General features: G+C 42.0%; 1 protein-coding gene across 7 annotated transcripts in view; it reads right to left on the bottom strand.

Moving 5' to 3' along the window:
* CCDC150 (coiled-coil domain containing 150) overlaps positions 1 to 20738 on the bottom strand; it is a 44103-nt gene that overhangs the window by 3116 nt on the left and 20249 nt on the right. For 4 of the 7 annotated variants that reach the window (XM_034785757.1, XM_034785760.1, XM_034785759.1 and 1 more), the window contains 16 exons: positions 19318 to 19442; positions 18876 to 19053; positions 18320 to 18398; positions 17497 to 17585; positions 15537 to 15620; positions 13720 to 13827; positions 13551 to 13613; positions 9403 to 9531; positions 7240 to 7409; positions 5300 to 5393; positions 4273 to 4442; positions 3263 to 3389; positions 2390 to 2584; positions 1731 to 1799; positions 1483 to 1644; positions 1015 to 1101 (listed from right to left, as the gene is read on the bottom strand). In XM_034785757.1, the coding sequence (XP_034641648.1) occupies positions 1015 to 1101; positions 1483 to 1644; positions 1731 to 1799; positions 2390 to 2584; positions 3263 to 3389; positions 4273 to 4442; positions 5300 to 5393; positions 7240 to 7409; positions 9403 to 9531; positions 13551 to 13613; positions 13720 to 13827; positions 15537 to 15620; positions 17497 to 17585; positions 18320 to 18398; positions 18876 to 19053; positions 19318 to 19442 (1929 nt within the window). Of the gene's footprint in view, positions 1 to 1014; positions 1102 to 1482; positions 1645 to 1730; positions 1800 to 2389; positions 2585 to 3262; positions 3390 to 4272; positions 4443 to 5299; positions 5394 to 7239; positions 7410 to 9402; positions 9532 to 13550; positions 13614 to 13719; positions 13828 to 15536; positions 15621 to 17496; positions 17590 to 18319; positions 18401 to 18875; positions 19054 to 19317; positions 19443 to 20738 lie in introns of those variants that run through there. The other 3 variants (XM_034785758.1, XM_034785761.1, XM_034785763.1) reach the window with 3 other exon arrangements.

Raw genomic sequence — 20738 nt, 5'->3', positions numbered from 1 at the left:
AAATCTCCCCCGTCTATGCAAGCATAGAGCATGCTGCTTGGCTATCCTGGCCAACTTCTGCAACATTGTGGAAGGGGTGGAAAGGTCCACACTGCACTGCTGTTACCCCCTTATTGGGTAACTAATGGGCCTCTCATTGGCACTTGCCCAAGAGAAGACAATTCTAACTAGAGGGAAAAGCATAAAGAAAGTGGTAGAGGAAGAGAGTAAAAGGAAGGCTAATTACAGTAAGCCACAGAAGAATGAGGGGAGAGAGCATGGCCTTTACTTGGCAATGTGCTGGCTCCAGGATCATTTAAAGAACAACGAATGCTGTAAAATTACCACTCCCACTGTATTAGCAAGTTATTTCACGTCCTGTGTTAGCAAGAACTCTTGTTAAGGACAATCCTATATGCAGATACTACAAAGTACTGTAGAGTTTGAATTGAAAGGCCCTATATTACTTACTCCCTTACCTACACAGGAGACCTGCCTTGTAAAATAACTATAGTACTGTACAATTTGGCACCAAAATACTGTAGTAACACTTCTGTAAGGTATCATGCTTTGGACTATTACTGTGCAATACCATCGGCTTTCAATGTGATGAGGTGCATGGGGAAATGTGACTCATCTTTAAAAGAGGTGCTCTGGTGTAATGTCATTCAAAATGGTACAACATAGCAGTTCACACACTGCTTAATGGAGAGGACAGATTAAATGCAGGTGTTTTAAACTTGTCAACACACACCAGCCATTGAACCAGGTGGAAACTGACAGACATGGAGAGAACTTCCTCTTGCAGGCCCAACTAAACTATAATAATTTGTATAGGAGACTATTAAGAGTTCTAACAGAAGGGCCTGGGATAAGCACCAGCCAATAGACCTTAATTCCCACCTCATCAAAAGCTTGCTCTTAACATTTAAAAAGCCCCCCGTGCATGTCCCACAAGCAAATCTTGTCATCCCCAAGGAAGGATAACTCTAGCTTTGTACCAGAGGATCTCTTCTTTCCCACTGTTGTACTCACCTGTTCCGATTCTACACTGGCTTCTTTCAGTTTCTGCTCAGTTTCCTCTTTGCATTTCTTTAAGTGTTTGACTGTATCATCTAGCTTCTAGAGAGAGAGAAAAATAACACCCAAACCCCTCTCTTTATTTTGCTCATGCAGGATATAACACAAACCATTTTTATGTAACAGAATGAGCAGGAAGCTGGACTGGAAAGTTTTAGTAGAATAACAACTCCCAGCCCAGTAGGTCAAATATTAAGTTCCATAAAAGCACATGCCTTACATTGCTGGCCACGCTCCTATAAGCAGCTATAAAGAGGTTATAAAAGCCCCCTTGGCATGGGAATGAGCACCCACCACCGGCAATAGGACCCTAGATGTGTGGCCCAGCGCCATGCTCAGAGGCAATGAGCATTCGGCTCCCAGGATAGGATCACGCAGCTCAGCATGGATCATACTGTATTTCCAAGGCTGTGAGCATTTTACCTGACACTGGTTCTCTAGCTGCTGCCGCACTTTTTGCTCCATTTCCAGCTGGCTCTCAAGCTGCCTGTTCCGTGTTGCCACTTCATGCTGGTTTTTGGCCAAGGTCTGCATCTCACTCTGAAGACTTGTTAACTCTGTCATGAATTTCTGGATGCTCTGTGACTAGGGATGGCATTAAAGTGAGATCTCAGTGACCGCGTGCAGATTCTAATCTAATGGAAAGGGGGAGTTGTATAGCGAGCTCCCACCTGCTCATAGTTTTTCTTCTGATACTGCTCCTTGATCAGCTCCATTTGCCTCAGCTCAGATTCAATCTCCTGAAAATAATTTTAAATGAAAGGAGGAAGCTCCAGTGAAACTGTTTCATGTGACAGAGCTTGGGCTACTCCAAACCCCATCCTTACTGTGCGACTGAGGTTTGGAGTAACACATGCTCTGCTGGGGGCAAGCAGGCAGCAGAATGGGACTGGAGCCCAGCACAGAGGATTAAGGCAGGGAGAGGAAGGCACAGGCACCCAGCAGTGTTCTACTGACTGGAAATCACTCATTTTAAAAAGGACACAAAGGCGGCCAGAAGCTGCAGGCCCTTCCCTTCAGCATGATCCATTGGCAAAAAGATGCCTTATCCAATCCATGAACTGGGAAACAAAAGACTGCCATGAAGTGATCTGTCAAACTATAGAGTGACCCCATAGCAAAAGGAGCATTTAATGCAGCAAAAAAAAAAACCCAAAGGACAAGCATTTCCCAGCTGTTACTGACACTATCAGACTCCTATTGGCACCAGGTTTTTTCCATACCAATGCCAGTATCCTGGCCTGTCCCCACTGCAGTGACAGCAGTAGTTCTTCCCATTCGGGGGAGAAATTAATGGGGTTCTTCAGAGTGAAAAGGTATCTGCACAAACCTTTATCCTCTCTGTGTTCTGGATGTTGTTAGCCTTAGAAGCCAAGTAGTGTCTGATTTGAGCTCTTTGGCTCTTTAGCTTCCCCCTGTAACTGACCAGGGACTTTTCCAACTCCATTATTTTCTGCCGCAGCTCCCTGTTAGCCCGGGACACTTCAGCAGATTTGGAAGAAGCCTCTTCAAGGGCTTTCTTCAGCTAGGAGGCATATAGAAGAGGTTAGTTCATGTTCATCCCCCAAAATGTCTGGCTAGGGTAATCAGAGACATGTATTTCCTGTGAACATCACCAGGAAGAGTGCCTGGTAAGTAGCTGGTAAGCTGGATCCTCCAGTTATTCATAGGGAATGAAAGAATACACAGCTTAACCTCTGGGTTTCTGAATACCTCTATGGTCAGAGGACACAGTAATAGAAAGAATATAGCCCACGACAGACCAAAGAAGCAGAGATCACTGTTTTACTGCCTCTTCTCTTCCATATACCATGTTTTTATGACAAGGATTTTGTAGTAATTGGAGGATGCTATCAAACATCAGACAACCTTCAAACTATAGCCTTTTGGTTCTTCCTGGAAACCATGTTCTAATTAATCTTTGGTTTATTCCATAGGCCCTAGAGGGGAATACAGTTAGGTTTGCACAAAAAACAAAAGGGGAGGGACAGACATGATAAATACATCACTAACTATGCTACAGCTGCTAGAGCATCACTTTGTCCACTGCAGGCCAAACTCTATGTTGCTACCAAATGATACTGCAACACAAAAGGGGGACAAGAAGTGTCATGGATCCCTTTTGTTTTCTTATTGTTGGGAAGCAGAGATCTTCTCGGGACACTGACCATGGAAGGAATCTTGCAATTCTGCCCCTCCTCACCTCAGCAGATTCTCTGTGACCTGCTTTCCTCATAGTCTCTCGCTCAGTCTGAAACTGCTTCTTCAAGGACTCCAAGCGTTCGGAATACAGCCTTTCTTCCATTGTGGCTTCTTCAATTAGCTGCTCCCTTTCAGGAAAGAAGGAAGACACAAGCTACAGGAAATAAACCATACTGAGTGAATTCATAAACACTGCAAGTGGGAAGACCTGGCCACAAAAAGAAAACAGCAGGAAAAAGTGATGATCCAAAAAATATTTCCTCTGCTTGGGCGGGCCTCATTTTGCCACATTATGTGCACCACGAAGATCTGACTTAGCTTTTGAAGCATGGGCATCCAGGAGGCCAGTTCAATCTGTTCATCCAACTGCATGTTCAGCACATTTCTTTCCTCAACAACAGCTCCAAATAGCAATACAAGACAGATTCTCCTTGCCTGAGGGAGGCTTTTCCCTCAGAGCCAGCAGGTGGCTGCTCTAGGCCAGCCTGCAGAATTCTCACAGGAGAATGAGGTGGACTGCTCCAGCTCATAGCGTTCCTCATCTCTAAGGAAATCCTGAAGGATTCCATCAGCAAGCAGCCTGCAGTTTCCAGGAGGCAGACTCCTTCCCCGCCCCCATCCCTTGCTGGCAGTACAGGAACAATAGCTATATCCCAAGGCTGTCAGTGGCAAGTGCTGCCAGCCACGCAGGCATGTGACTCACTCAAACAGCAGTATAGTGCTCCTGCATTCTGGGCTGTGCCGCACATACAGCCCAGAGGAAAGACTGGGCTCCATTTGCAGCCTTCCAACTCTGCAGAGGAGCCTGGAGAAGTCACTGCATCAGCAGGCAAATAGCTCGTTCATGTGGCTTTGCACCAGTCCATCAATCCACCAAGCTGCTGGCTCAACAGCAACACCACAGAGATTGTTGCTGCAACTGACAAAAGGACGGAAAGGGCCACAAGCTCTGCAGTTAGAAATGGAAAAGCGAAGTGTTCCTCGGCGACGGCACCTTGCACTTGTTCTTACCTGCAGGCCATCAATTGCTGATGCTCAATTTCTTTCCTGTCCAATTCTTCCTGAGTATGTATCACCCTGCTCTGCAGGGTACTATTGGCCTGCAGAGCTTGTTCCAAACTCAAAGCTAGCTTCTTATTGTCTGCTCTAGTGACTTCTAGTGCTTTACAAAGTGGGTCCACCTCAGGGGTAAACAGAGAGAGATCTAATTTATATTTAGTTGAATGAAAAGAACTTGTATAAACACTCCTTCCCTCACCACCTCCCCAGTAAGAACAGAAGGAATCTTTTTCCCAGTCAGTGTCAGTTCACTGAACTAGAATTCTGGCCACCAGTTGCCCACAATTGATAGTCATTAAGCAGAGGCTGCTAACACACCATTTGTATTTGCCAGAGGGAAATCCTCAGACCCAATTTCAGAAGACCAAGCATCACATCCTGCTTTCCATCAAGGCTTCACAAGACAGCAAACTTCCTTCCAAATGAAGGCTTTCCATGGTAGGCATAACCATGACTGACACTAATAACGGCCTTGTCTACGTTAAGGGCAAAATTGTCTTTAAGTGTTAGAATTGTGTTTTAAAACCTATTTTGTTTTAACTTTCTCCTGGTATAGACATGGCCCAAGAGATGCCTCCGATGCCTCCAGCAAAAAAAACAGAAGACTAGACTAAATATTTCTAAGTTTAAACACAAGCAGCAATGCCCCCACCCCAAAAAAAAGAGAGGTAAAGAGGAGAATGTGAAGAACAAAATAAAGATATCAATGAGAAGGAAATGCATATTTCAGAAACATTTGTCCACATTCTCTGTTCCCATTTTAAGACAGTTGGAAGTTTACATCTCTCAAGGCATCTCTGAATGGAGTAAAACTTCCTTTCTATAATCTCCAGAAAATGATCTACCCCAAGGTTTACAGATTTTGCCTTGTAAGTTTCCCAGCAGGTACTCCCCCACATTCCATCTTCCAAAAAAGCAGGATGGTTCAGTACCACAGAACTAATCAAACCTGTTATCATTGGAAAAACTTGGTCTCTACCTGACTATTGTGCTGAGTTTCTATGACAACCAGTTTGGCCTGGTACTGTTCCAATTCTACCTCTAACCTCTGGATTTTTTGTTGGTTCTGGGTCCTGCAAACAATCAGAGTTAGAGAATAAAGAATCGATCAAGGGACATGGTTAACAGCAAAGATATCTATGCATTCCTTTGCCCTGTAGAGAAGAGATCATATCACAGTTCAGTTTTCTACCTTCAAAGTATTTGGTTTGGACTAGAACTGAATTTTAATTTGTCAATCTTCTCTCTCAACCCCCAATTTCGTCCCCTTCTTATGCACACCATGAGATTATGAATTGGCTTCAGCCACTGATATCATACCACTTGGTGTATTCCCAAGCAGCATATAAAGGTAGGCCAAATGACGTTAATGTTAGCTAACTGGTATAGCCATAGGTCTAGGCATCCAAGATCAGTTTTAATTTTATAGCATCATTGAATTCCCAGCACTATGATTTGCTATGCAGCAATGTACAGTCATCTCCCATTCATGAAAATCTGCGACACAGGGATTGCTGGCCTATAGTATCATGATTGACACTATATACATGGCTGACAGGAGTTGCCTGCCCATAAATACCATTGTACATGTGGCTGACATGCTTCACTGGCTCACATCACAACTGTAATTACATGTTCTGCCAACTCATTAATCTGAAACTTTCTTTTACAATTAACACACAGTCAACAAACAAAGAGGAAAGTGCTGCAAATTCTCAGATATCTTTGACCTGTGAGATTTTGGGCCAGGATGTTAACTGGTTCAAACTAGAATAAAAATCTCAAAAAAAAAAAAAAAAAAATACAGAATAAATTCTGTCCACACAGGAAATGGAGTAGTCTTTCCATGTGCTAATCAAGGTAGATCAGAGACAAAAATACAGTTAATGTGCTATTTACATTTACACTACAATCTCCTCTCTGCTAGATGCTACATAAGTTCCTATAGGGATTAATAATCAGATATCGGCTTTATAATAACAGAGCACTTCCCCTAAAATTTCAAGAATCAACAGTTACTACACAAAGTAAGACAAAGTGCAGGGTATGTGCGCCCTGAAATTTGCAGAGATACTCAAGGAGTTGTGCCTCAGTGGGGAAAAATGTTATATGTTAAGGCAGGGATCGGCAACCTTTGGCGCGAGGCCCATCAGGTAAGCCCCTGGTGGGCCGGGCCGGTTTGTTTACCTGCTGCGTCTGCAGGTTCAGCCGATCGCAACTCCCACTGGCCGTGATTCGCCGCTCCAGGCCAATGGGGGCTGCAGGAAGCGGCGTGGGCCAAGGGATGTGCAGGCCACCCTTCCCGCAGCCCTCATGGGGCTGGAGTGGTGAACCGTGGCCAGTGGGAGCTGTGATCGGTCAGACCTGTGGACGCAGAAGGTAAACAAACTGTCCCAGCCTGCCAGGGGCTTACCCTGATGGGCCGCATGCCAAAGGTTGCCGATCCCTGAGTTAACGGTATTAAAACAGTCTGTAAAAGGTTTTTGGATGGTGATTCCCACTATTCCCAGTTATAAATCCCTACACACAATTGACTTCTGGAGATATTTTTATGAAATGAGTGCAGTGTGCCTGTTGCACAAGAATGATAGGTGGGTTAACAGAGAAGGCAGTGTATTCTCAACTACAACCCTTACACAACTGGTCATATGTACCTGAGGGGCAAATCAGCTGGTGCTTCACCACGGCTATGACTCCATTCTCCCAATATTGCAGAAAAAAACTAACTGCAGGGACTATAAAAACAAACTGGGTTCCCACCTTATCTGGTCCTATATAGTCTGCTTACTTACCAAAAGGCAGATAATCCTTGAGCCCTAGGGAAAGAGCTAGTGATCAAGCCATTCCCTGGCCTGGCTTGTTTAGTTTTTCACTACATTGCAGATATGGAGAGTCAGAGAGCGTTTCAAGCACAGTTACCTGTCTTTTCTGAGCCCTGTGATCTCAGAATCCTTGCGCCCCAGCTCAGTTTGCACCTTCTCCAGAGCTGCCTGCATCCTGCTGTGAGAAGCCAGCACATTCTCCAGCACAGCTGTCACCTTGTCGTTATCCTCCTTTGCCTCCTCTAGCTGGCGCTTTAAGTTTGCCATCTAAAATACAGGAAAGCAGGCAGAGGGGGGAAATTGGTTAACTTCCAATAAAGACTACTTTGATCATACTCTTTATATAAATCATAAGTAGGCTACACCCCTGCAGGCTCAGGAAGATTGGTCTTGTCTTTGTTGTATTAATTAAAAAATGTGCCAAAGGTGTTAATATAACCCAGTCACTGTCCAACATTAAACAGTTTTAAACAAGGTTTGGTATAACGCGATTTCAGCCTGCTTAGGACCATGGCAAACGCACAATTAAAAATCCTTTTAGCCTTTTATTAAAGATAAAGAAAAGAAGGAAACAGTTAAGGCATTTCAAATAAAAAGTATCAAATAAGGCTTTCATTTCAACAACATCCCTTGTTTCCTTTCCCTTTAGTTAAGAGGTTTTTTAGAAAGAAAAAAACCCTTGTCTGATGGTATTAAAGATGGTAATAATTGTCCTTTTGGGGAAAAGAAAAGTAGTAAGTAGAGATGGGTATGAGCAGTTCTTCTTCTTGTTTTATCTTTTAGGTAGTGGAAATGGACTTTAATAACAAGACAAACACAAGGAGAGAGAAAAGAACAGCAAAGATAGAAAATGAAGTTTCTGTCTCTGGTGTTGACTTTCACTTGCAACTTCATTGCTGGAAAAACACAGGCACAGTGCCTGGTCTTATTCACTCCGAGACCTAGCAAACTTCTACCAGCATCAAGGGCATTGCATATTTTGGAGGGCATTGCATTTAGCTGCCTCTTTCTGGTCACAGGCTTACCACTATGTTACAAAATATAATCTTGGCCAGCTAAGCCAGAGTTTTATTAGACAGCAGGAAAACGGAGGGGGGATAGGAAAGAAGCCATAAGGCAGGGAAGGAAAAGCACGTACTTTTGGGCGGGGTGGGGAGACGAAGTCTCACATCCCAAATGGTATTCGGGATTCTGCTGGAACCACTGGCAGTGTTACCTGGCTCCCTCTCTCTGGCCTGGTCAGGACATCTCTCAGGATCAGGAGGACCGAGTCCCATGAGACAGTGAGAGTGGCAGCCAGTAGCCAGTTTTTCTCTCTAAAGTCACTTTCTTAAGGCCTCCAAAAAGGAGCGGTTAATGGACTAATTCAGTCTGTCTCCCTTTTGTACCTTTTCCCATCAACCTTTGTTATGATTTGTGACATCTTATGAACTTTCACTTACTATTTAAAGTTTACCTCACAATTAGGGTAAATTTGTAGGCCCAATTATCAGAACATCTCCTTCAACCTGTATTTGAAGGTGTGCCGGGAGGAGAAAAGTTCTCCAGAATTCCTCTCCATTTCCCACCCACTCTTTGGTGTAATCATCAAAGGAACCTGTCATTCTGGCTAAGGAGGGCCAGCCCTAACCCCTCCAACTTTACCAACACTGGTTGAACATGCTGCCTCTGTGGCATTCAGTTCCCATCAGCATAGGGCACAAGAGAGAGTGGAATACGAACTCTAATATCATGTTGCGGTACTGTCCACTATGAAGTCCACATTGACTATGTTGCATCTGCCAGACTCTGTTTTGCACTCTTATTCAAAGGTTTAGGGCCCAACATTAAATAAGGGTTACATTTACATAAGTGTTAACTCCACTGATTTCAAGGTAACTTCTGACTTACACTGATGTAAGAGGAGAATCAAGTCCCAATTGCTGATACAGAACTTTATAAGTAAATATTAACCCCTGGTTACCACCTGTATGTTGCTGGCATCAACTGCCTACTTTATCAATGACTATCAGTTGAATGCTGCATAATACTGCAAACCATCATACAGGATTGTACAGCACCTTGAGACTCAGGAGTCAGTATTCTACACACATTCCAGAACCAGTATTGGAGCACTGTTGTCCATGTAGACATCAACAAGCTAATAAGACTTATGTTGAGGTTTAAATTTGCTGTGCTGGAATCTGAGCCAGACTATATCAGATTTGTCTCGTTTAAAGAAAAATCCTGTCCTCTTTAAAGAAAAATCCTGTTTCCTTGCCTTTTGCTTCTCCCTCTCTTCCATGGCTTCCATGTGCCCCTTAATTTTCTGACTCTCTCGCAATGCCTCATCACGGGACTTGATTGCCATAGAAAATTCTTCTTCTTTGTGTTCAAAGGTGGTCTGTGCCTTTGCAAAGAGACAGAGGAAAAGGGTGAATTTTAGTTTTCCAAATCAAAGGAATTGGTTCTAATAGTTTACAATTTAAGGTGGTGGAGGGACTTTACCAGCGAAATGGTCCAGATGTCCTGAAATCTAGACACCTTGATTTGGTATTTAGAACAAGAGATTTTATTTTTCAAAACAAGCATTATAAAGAAACAGCCACCCCTCATCCGGCCTCTGTGAGGGAGATAAAGAGATGGAACTGGAAACTCCAACCCCAGTAGGGGCTGCAGTACTTTCCTTCAGGGGCATTAAACCTCTTTTTGACTTTATGAAACAAAGATCCAATATTTCCCTCAGAATCCAAGCTTTAAAATAAATTAAACATGAGTAGCAGTAAAACAAGCATATGTGTTTTCTCCTGAATCTATTGATAGGATTTATTTCCTTGGTTTTATTTTTAGAGAATAGTCTTCTAGTTTAATGGATTTTTAAATATTTGTTACAATGTACAGAGTCATGGTGCTCGCTTTATCGATAGTCATTATGGTTTCTCACTGCAGATCATACATAGTTCAAGCATTTCCTCATTTTAGTCCACGTTACTGTTTAATTGTTACATTTATTATCATTAGAGATCTGCAATATTTTACATAACATCTGACAAAATTAAAATCAGATGAAATAAGAAATTCAGACTAAGCAAGAAAAGAGCCGCTGCTCACTAATCTCCCAATAAACACAATCCTTAAGCCACAGTTTGTAACAGAGAGGAGGGAGGGACAAGTCAATTGTTTGCAAAATCCAAAGGCCACTTTAAACACAAATAACTGACATTTCATGAGACTCCTCTGGATACTGCCAGCCATAACTATAGCTCTAGGCATAGGAACAAGTCTCTGGGTATACCACTTGTTTTAATATTAAAAGAGAACACAAAATAGGTAATTCAAAAAGATACAGCAGAAAAGAAGAGATTTTTTTTAGCCAAACTCCTGACATATTGTCCAAAAAATGGGAACCAGAATAAGCCAGTTACTATTTTTTATTCCAAAATTATAACTTTTATTGACGTCCTCTGGGTATCAGGTACACAATATTCTCCAATCTCTGCTTCCCAAGGGGAAAAAAAAACCTTTAAAACTAAAATACTTTTGGCTTTCTCAAAATCAAAGGTGATCTACTTTGTGTCACCCAGGGTAACTCAAAGTTTGTTTCTACCTGTTCCTTGAAACGTCCACTTGTAAATCAAGTTCGAAGCTTCTCAGCTGGGTTACTGAGATACAATTTAGAACACAGAGGGCTTCCTTTGTCCCAATCCCATTATAAACCAAACCTGATTATTGTCTTCCAACAAACTAAATATACAGAAGGTAGTCTGGCCTTTTTACATCAACAATTCAGACAGGACCATAACTACATTATCTCAAGTCTAGAATCAGAAATAATTTCAGTCTGAAAACTTTGTCTTCTAAGTGGACTTCATTAACTAAGCTTGCACCTTTCTATACAAGAAGCTCCCAAAGACACCTGTATTTGCTATTTTCCAGTATTTCCTAATTTTTGCTAACAATTTAATTATTAGTGCCCCAGAAACTGCCTTAAGTTTCCATCATCTAGTTCAGAGGTGCCCAACCTTATTAGCCAGGAGGGTCATGTAAACCTAGGCACAAACTTGTATGGGCCAAACAGATTCTAGATATTTTAATAAGATTTAAAGTCACTTGTATTGATTTATATTTTAAGTTCAGCTTCTTTTGTGTGTATTTGGATAGACTGTTTCTATGTTCGGTATTATCTATTTATACACTTGTGTAAACTAAAATGATGTGCACATGATGACAAAATGCTAATGAATCCGCTGTTAGTAGATTGTATTGAAACAGGCCATGTGCCTTATGAAATGCTCTGGTAGGCCATAGGCTGGGCACCCCTGCTGGTTTGTTTCAAAGTCTTCACTCACCATCCGGAAATCTTCTTCACTAAGTTCTGCAGACCATTCAGCTTTCAATAGCCTTGGAGCGAGGACATCTATTTTACCCTCCAGTCTTTCCTCCATGGTCTTAATAGCATTTAACAAAGTCCTCAGAGAGATTCTAGGACAGTCACCACATTCAGAAGCAGACTTCCTTGAATGTAGACCCGGCATGAAATTAACCCGGTGTGAAGGGCAATGGACGGTAGAAGCATGCGATCCAAAGCCTGCAGCTCCCTCTCCCAAACCACCCATATCTGACCTAATGTAATGAACACTGGGCTTCTGCTGCCAGGGCCTCTCTGAGGATTTTCTTCTTTTTGGTGGCATTGTTGCTACAAAACAAATCAATCAGTCCAAGTAGACAGAAATGGGTGGGAGGAGGGAAAAAGGAAGAAATAAAGAAAACCAGAAGAGCGCACAGTAAGGTAACAAACTACCCCCAAAATGTCTATCCCACTGAAGACACAACAGAGGCCACACTCAGATACTGCATCTTATCCCTGCACTGCATTACTTTATAAAGACCGTGTAAGCCATTTTAAAGCATCATTTACTATTTCTGATTAATTTGAGGGGGGTTTTCAGTTTTCTTTCCCAATACTTTGCAAGCCCAAATTTTCCACAGCAACTTATCTGGGGAAGCTAAATATGTGTGGTTTCCCTTCATATCTTATTAGCACCGAGACCTCACTGCTCACCAGTACAGCATTAGAACTATATGCAATGTCACTATGCCTTTCCCCTTCTGATCATATTATACACTGTGACCTCACCAAGCAGAATGTAACAGCTCACCATCTGGAACTTAATCTTGCGTCATGTGAGGCAGAACATTCTAAGGGTTCTATTCATGATTCTGCCAATCTCTTGCTGTGAGACCTTTCTGTGTCTCCCACTTTTCCCCTATCTGTAGAATGGAGATAACTTAATATTATCTTTGTAAATTGCTTTCCCAAAGTTTGAGGGCATTCAGATAGTGGATTTTGCTGTATTTTGGTGTGAATCTCTGGCTCCCATTACCACAATGTCAGACTGTCTCACAATCTTTAAAGTATCTGTTAGAGCTAGTTGGGAATTGCTTGATGAAATATTTTGTCAAAAAATTCCAATTTGTCAAAAGTGAAACTTTTTGCAGGAAAGGGTTAAGTTAGATGAATTTTTCAAATTAGTTTTTGAAAAAAAATTTGAAAATTCTGGTTTTCAAGTTCAAAACAACTTTTGATTTTCTAAACATTTGAGTGCCCCAAACCACATTTTTGTTGTTGGATTTTTGGTTTGCGAAAATTTGAGCTAGTCATCCTAATTCAGGATGGGAAAACATTTGTTTGACAAACACTTTTCTGCCCAGCTCCAGTATTTATCCCCCCTGACATCCCTGTGAGGTAGGGCAGCATTATTATAGGTATGACGACTAGATGACTTATTTGCCCATGGGAGTAAGTGGTAGGGCAGGGAATTGAACCAAGGCCTACTGCGCTACAGGATTCCCATCCTAATCACTGCTGCATCCTGCCTCTCTAATCTGAAGTGCAAACTAGCATGGCACATACTATTTGCATATCCTACAACTTGAGCATTTTCCTTCACCATTCTAGGAGCAATCCATCCCAACAGAACACACTTTAAGGCAGCTACTATAAACTGTAATTTTCTTTAAGAATCTAAAGGATTTCCTTCTCTGACCAAGAACTAATTGGCAATATTAAACTGGCACTCACAGACTTCTGTTTCTTCTCAGACATCCAAACAAGACTAGCAGAAAACATGGCCTAGTGCACCTAATAAAACATGCAAGCTTGGTACCTCTGCCCAGTGCAACATAACCCCTGTTTGTGCTGTTCCTAACAAGATTAAATAAGTGATCTAGATCAGATTAGCCTGATCTAGCATTCTTCCTTTTTCCCCTCCCAGAAAAGCAACCAAATAATCTGTGACAATTTATACTCTCTACTGTGAGCCAGGAGTAGAAAGACATGAAAATTCCTACAATCCCACCGATTTGGCAAGTTCCAGCCCTAAACACACACATAACATTTGCAGGAAAACAGCCTTGTTGTTTTGGTACCTGCTTCAGCTGAGCTTCCATCCTTTGCATGTTAATCTTGACAGAGCCAAGTTCTACATTCACCTGTAATTTATAATAATAAAAGTTAGTATTAAGCTATTGATGTTCTTGAGGGGAGCAGTTTGACTCCAACGCTGAGAAGTGAAGAATCCTCTGAGTTTGATTGTACCTGAGTATATTTGGTCTCCAAGGCTGCATTCAGCTTGCGAAGGTGACTATTCTCTGAATGTGCATCTGCAAGAGATTGCAGTTCTTCCTCCAGCTGCTGTACTTTAGTCTAAAGGAAAAAGCAGAATCAGCATAAATCTCAATGCACCTATTTAGTAAGTGAAGAGAGGAATGCGCTTGAGACAGCCAGAGAAGCAGAGAGCGAGAGAGTGTTTGTAAAACTAAAAGAAATTAACACTGAGCAAAGTCTCAGAATATGAGGAGCAGCAGGAGAGTCATTTCACTTTATCTTCACATAAAGGCAAAATTAAAACAGGATGAATCATTTTAATATAAAGCTCAGTATAGTGTCTTGGCTCCTCACCTATGACTATCATCAGTACATTTAGGAGTAATTCTAGCTCACACACTTACCTCTCCAAAGTAGCTCAGAAGATTAAGAAAAGAAATGGCTTCTTCAATAAGCTTGCAGGCTCAGCTTGGGGAGCTAATGCGCAAACACCGCACAGCTTCGCAATAGCTCTTTGCTACTTGGTTAGAGACTATTGGGCTCCTGTGTGGTCTCAAACTCTCCCCACACAAAGCTAGTTGATGTACAATTGAATCTAATGATGAGACTAACAACAGGAACCATGAGAGCACAAAACATAAGTGGATACCAGTCTCCTAACATCAGGCCTCCTAATATACCTCCTCCTAACATCAGGCCTTATATTGCAGAAAAGAATCTCCTTGACACAATCCAGGAGATACTACAACTGCCACTTTTCAAAGATATAGATAGATAGATAGGAGGTGCCTTGCCACCAACTCATCAACAAAAGACCAATATGGAGTTTGTTACCAACCATCTCATCCCATTGTGGCAAGCAGAATGGGAACAAGCTGCTCCCCCTGTAAGAAACTCCTCCCTCATCACTCAGTGTTTTACAAGATACTCCTGGCCTCGAGTTGCCATGCCGTCTCTGGTGCAGAGTCAACCATTTCAGATGTGGAGTGGTGAGGTGTGCAGCAAATGACCACTCCTGGGGACTCAGGAACAGCCCTCTGTGTAGCTGCAGTGAGGTTGAGAAAACTGCACACCTATTGAATAGCTGCTCATCTCATGCTGGTCTATCAAGACTTTAAAGCCTCCACAATAATCACCAGATGTAGTGACACTACACAAACATGCAGCTGTCTCACCATGTAAATAGCCACCATTCTCTCCACTGGTCTCTTCTAGGCTGTTTTTTCACAAGCTCCCCAAAATCCATCCACCCCTTTCCCAAATTCTAAGGCACCCATCTGCAACTCAGAAATGAAAATATCTCGCTTTCATCATCCCCTTCTATTGTGCACTTACTTTAATTTTCTTTATCTATATTTATAACCATGCTGTCTGTTCCCTTCTTATTTTACCCCTTGGAATAACCTGCTTATCTAAGACACTCCAAACTCCCAGGCTCTCTTTGACAAGGGTTTCTTAACATGCGTGTTGCTTTAGAATGCCTCCCTTTCCTTCCTCATTACTCAATGATTTTCATACATCCAGTGACTTGTTTACCCGGAATCCTATAGCTGTAATAAGTGAGGCATCACAACCCAGTCTTTTACCTAAAGGCAATAAATGGTCTGACTAGGATCAAAGACGGTTTTAAATCCCAAACTACTTAAAAATATCTGGCAGCTGTTGCACAAATGACATCTGCAGAAGGAAATACAAGAACTTCTTTTCAACTGTAATAGTGAAGGTGTGGTTAAATAATCCTGGATCAGCTGGGCAGAAGGATTTCTTCCTGCTCTGAACAAACTGAAATAAAGGCAAAAATCAGGTACCTGAAGCTTTCCTTTGTCGTAGGCCAGTTTATTCTTACTGTCCGTCAGCTCTGCTAGAACCTGTTCGACCTGCTGTTGAGCATACTGGGAAAACAAGAGCAGAGGTCACACTCTCCTAGGAAAAACAAGCCAAAATGGACTTGGGCTTCAGCATCTTGTCTCTCCCTGAGGTTTAGCACTTTTCCCCTTCAAGTTTTAGCACTACCTTTGTCCTCCTGTTTTGTCCAGATTTTCATTTAAAAATGAACAAGAGTTCTCACCAAGTGAAACAGAGCAGCAGAAAGATGTAGTCATACCACATTGGTACTAAGCTACGCCAGCCTATAGGAAGAAGCAGGCACACACTGGTTCTCAACCATCTAGACCAGGGGTCGGCAACCTTTCAGAAGTGATGTGCCGAATCTTCATTTATTCACTCTAATGTAAGGTTTCGCGTGACAGTAATACATTTTAACGTTTTTAGAAGGTCTCTTTCTATAAGTCTATAATATATAACTAAACTATTGTATGTAAAGTAAGGTTTTTAAAATGTTTAAGAAGCTTCATTTAAAATTAAATTAAAATGCAGAGCTCCCCCGGACCGATGGCCAAGGCCCGGGCAGTGTGAGTGCCACTGAAAATCTGCTCGTGTGCCGCCTTTGGCACATGTGCCATAGGTTGCCTATCCCTGATCTAGACCAATCCCTGGATCATAGAGCCTAACCTTAAGCACAGGCAGCAAGAAAGTGAATGGCAGAAGAACCTGTCCTCTGGCAAGAGGGAAAGGAGGAGAAAAGGAATTGGCAAAGAACAGAGAGTGGAGAAGGCAAGGGTCATAGGCAAAAAAATGGTTCAGAGTGAGAGCAGGTACCAGAAGGAACAAAGAATTGGAAAATTATGGAGATGAACTATTTTTAAGCTTCAGAACATTTTGTTGATTCATACCCTATGAGTGATTAATTATTGTGAAGCTAATTTTGTGTGTGGAGGGGAGATGGTAAATAAACTGTCCCTTATTATATTTTAACTTTAAAGAACTTAACTATCTTGTAATTAATTTTGATCACCACATGACAGACATTCATAAGCGGTTTCAGCTGAACTTTCTCTAGCTTCCTGATTTGAGGACCTATTTACAATGAAGTTTTTCTGAAAGTCTCTCACTCTGACACAATTAGCATAGACTGTTTTTACTACCATGAGATCTGGACCTGCTCGGTACAGTTGGAGGACACAGTGGTAAAAACTCTGCAGCTGGTCTGCATTAAGACTTCCACTGTTTCTAGCACTGGTCAAGTTTCAGTGCTACAGCAACAGTGAGAGAGGATAGGAAAAAAGACAGCAGAAATGACATCTCAAAGTACCAACAGAAGTGTTAACTGACTTGTAGCTGGCTATCTTCTATCTTACAGTGTATGCAGGCTAAAGTCCCACCTACACTACATAATGGAACAGAATACCCATGGGAAAATCCCTGATATAGCTGTACTTCAGGACCCCATGGGTACATACTCAGGGTAGTTAGTCTGTGTCACTGCTTGCCACTGCCCATGCTATCCCAGCTACACAGCTATTTTTAGCACTCTAGCCCGAGGAGCACTAGCTCAGGTACATCCACACAAGTTTGGAATCACACCCCTAACTCCAAGTGTAGCCATAGCATAAGTGGTCCCTTCAGCTAGTCATAAATTCCCTCCCACATAGCATGAACATTTTTCACTCTTTAACAAATTCAAATGGAAACCTGAAAACAAAATTAACATGTAGCCGTTATTTTATTCTTTTGTCTCCCCTCTCTCACATTCCATTAGTTTGGAAACTAGGCACAGAAATATCATGTGATCAAACTATTTCAGATTGTAGCTTGACTCCTAGCATAGTCACTTACCAGTCAGAACACTAGGGTTACCTACCTATTTTAGAACAAACTGAAGGCGAGAGTACACAGGCCAACAAACGCTGACTGAAAATCTCAGGTTACCTGCTGGTGTTCCAGTGCCGCCAAGCGATCCATTAGTCTCTTGTTCTCCCTCTCCAGATTCTGCAGTGTGGATCTCATAGCACCCATTTCTAGCTTCAAAACAAAAGACATGATTGGAATTGGATTTTTCCTTAAGTGTCTTGGATGCAATATAAATCAATGGACCAAATTTCAACCCCAAGTGTGTGAATTATTCACAGGCCCTCCTACCCAGAGCTACTTGCTTTTACCTTCCCTTCAGCACTAGTGATTCAGCCTTCCCCAAAAAGTTAACCTGTCAGGTAAGCTCAGCAGTAACTATGCTGCAAACACACTCAAGTATACATCACAAATCCAAACTTTAATTTCTCCACGCTATGCAGGTTTGAGAGAGCTACACAGAAAATAAGTACATATGGCCTCAAAATTCAGTGGGGGCTGAAAATGCTGTTGAGGTGGTGCATTCAACCCCTAAGGAACAGTTAGTCTCGTGTGACCACCAACCTCCAGCAATGGTGGAAGCTGTAGTGTAGATGTGAGTCTAACCACAGATTATATAGCTGTAAAAACAACTGAGTTCTGTCTCACCACAGCTACAATCATTGCTATAGTCAAAAGAGTTGCACCAATGGTAAATTATGGCTGTAAAGTTTGCTAAAGCAGATGCAATCCTACAGTCCAGTCCAGAGATTCAGGTCTCCCTTCCAATCCATCGGCATCACTAACATCAGTGCTAAAGAAAACTCTCACCTCCCTGTCACAGGTTCAGTTAACACTGTTTGTACTATGGATACCAACCCAAAAGAAGGGATAGAATAAGAAGTCTGAGTGAAGCCATGCGTACTTGGTAGTACCTTGTTCCCAGTTAGTTCCACTTCCAGTTTGTTCTTCTCCTGTGTTACATCACTTGCTGTTTTCTTCATCTGCAATAAGGAATTAAAATAAAGTCACTTTTAAAATCAGCCAAAAAGCGACTCTACTAGATCCACCCTAGAGATCCATTAATACTTCCAACAGAGAGATGGAGCACTTCATCTCAGACAGAAGGATCACAAGACCAACCCTGAAATTAGAAACAAGGCACTTTCCTCATTTCCCTTCCCTGACAGGGCAAGGCAACATCATAACTGTTACATTGCAATCTACTCTCTTATGTCCATCCACTACTAGACATATCACCAATGCTGTCTGCCATGACACTAAAGCATCAGAATGGGAGGAGGCCAAAGATTATGTTCCAACCCATCTTTCCACATTTGCAGAGAATATGAGACTATACTACTTCACCATGGGACCAATACTGGAGAGGATGGGAATTTTAGCAAAGTAGATGCAAATGTCTTCTACTATGATAAACTTTTAAAATAAAAGTGTAAGAGACTGTAAAATATCTATTGTACCTCTTGCTGAAGACTCTCCTTCTCCATTAGTAGAGATCCTCTCTCTTTCAGTGCTGTCTCCAGTTCACCTCGTAGTCTAGCAATAGTAGACTCCAGGAGCAGCTTCTGTGTGGTTGTCATCTCCTCGGCAAGGCATGCTTTTTGTCTGCAGCCAGCATGCTCCGTGTGCAAGGCCTCCCTGTGTAAGTGAGACAGGAAACAGCTGAGTTGGAGTTCTATACCTCTGTCGTGAACAGAAAATGGATTTTACGTTATATACCAGACATGCTTATTGGTACCTGTTTTACTGTGTTCAAAAGTCCCGATTAAGTGTCAGCCAGCAGGAAATAAGTAGAGCCTGTAGGAGGCTTGGAGAGATACAGGGACCAGGACACACCAAAGATGGCTAGTACACAAGGGAGAAGAGATCAAAGGATAAAGATTTAGAATATTCCTCACTCACAGCTCTTTCTGAAGTTGGCCTTTTTCGTTCTGTATGCTTTGCAGCTCTCCTATAATGTTGGCACGTGCAGCATCCAGCAGCAAGTCTTGTTCCAGCAGTTTCTGAGTCATCCTCTCCTGTTCTGCCTAAAGACGGAAAGGAAATGTCAGTGTGAAAACTCAAAGAATTATGGAAAGGTCTTCAGCAAAAAAAAAAAAGACTGGTAGAGGGCACAAAGCTATTATTTAAACCAAAGTGTTCTCTCCTGGTCAGTTCGGGGATTTCTGTATCCTCTCTTAGTACTGGATAGAATAACACTACTCATGCCAATTTTTCAACATCTTTCTTGAAATGTGGACGCCAGAACTGGACACAGTATTCCTGTAGAGATTGCACCAGTGCCAAATACGGAGGTAGTATAATCTCTCTATTCCTGCTTGATAGCCCCCTGTTTATACATCCAAGGATTGCATGAGCGTATGGCCATAGCATTACACCAGGAGCTGATGTTCAGCTGATTAGCCACCACGACCCTCACATCTCTTTTAGAGTCACTGCTTTCCAGGATACAGTTCCCCCCTCCTGCAACTATGACTTATATTTTGTTCTTAGAAGAAGACCTTACATTTGGCTGTATGGAAACACATTGTCCGCTTGTGCCCTGTTTAGCCTGTATTATTTACCACTCCCCCACTCTGTGTGTCATCAGCAATCTTTATCAGCAATGATTTTCTGTTTTCTTCCAGGTCATTCATAAAAATATTAAATAATGTAAATGTTTGGTGGTGCCCAAAATACCCTTCTAAGCAATGCAAGAGAGCATAAACACTTTTTTTTTTTTTTTTGGTAATTTAAAAATCTGTACTTGCTATTTAAAGGGTATCCAACCATAAACTGGAATTTCTTTAGTCAATTAAAAAAATCATCAATCTGATGATGTCTTTTTTTAAATAAATACTTGGAGACCCATCAAACCAAAATAGTGAAGTCCTTAATCTTTGAGAAATGAATCAAGTCCCAGAAGATTGCTATCAGTCTAAGTTTTGAATTCTCTGTTCCAAGGGAAGAATGCTCTGTGCCATTCTCTGATGACACCAACTGGCTGACAGAAAAATAGTTATAGATGCCAGAATGAGCAGGGGCTAGTTCTGCACTGAAGAGAAGGCAGGAACTGTGTGGAGCAAGGAGAAAAGAAGAGCGAATAAATTCCAGAAGGTGATCCATATTAGAATGAGTGACCTGGGGAAAGACTGGATCTAGTCAATTAAAAACACTCCTGGGTACCAAACTGTGCACTGATCCTATTCTCACATTAATTTTCATTTTATCAAGGATATTGCCTGTCATTTGAGCAGGAAGAGAATGGAGAATTATAACATGGTTTTACATTTTATTGGGGTTTGATACCAAGTGTTCAAAACCAACTATGTCAAGCTGACTAC

The sequence above is a fragment of the Trachemys scripta genome, chromosome 11 (genome assembly GCF_013100865.1).
Source record: "Trachemys scripta elegans isolate TJP31775 chromosome 11, CAS_Tse_1.0, whole genome shotgun sequence".
NCBI classification, from domain to species: Eukaryota; Metazoa; Chordata; order Testudines; family Emydidae; genus Trachemys; species Trachemys scripta.
The sequence above is the reverse complement of the archived record's forward strand: the minus strand, read 5'-3'. Positions and strand labels throughout refer to the sequence as shown.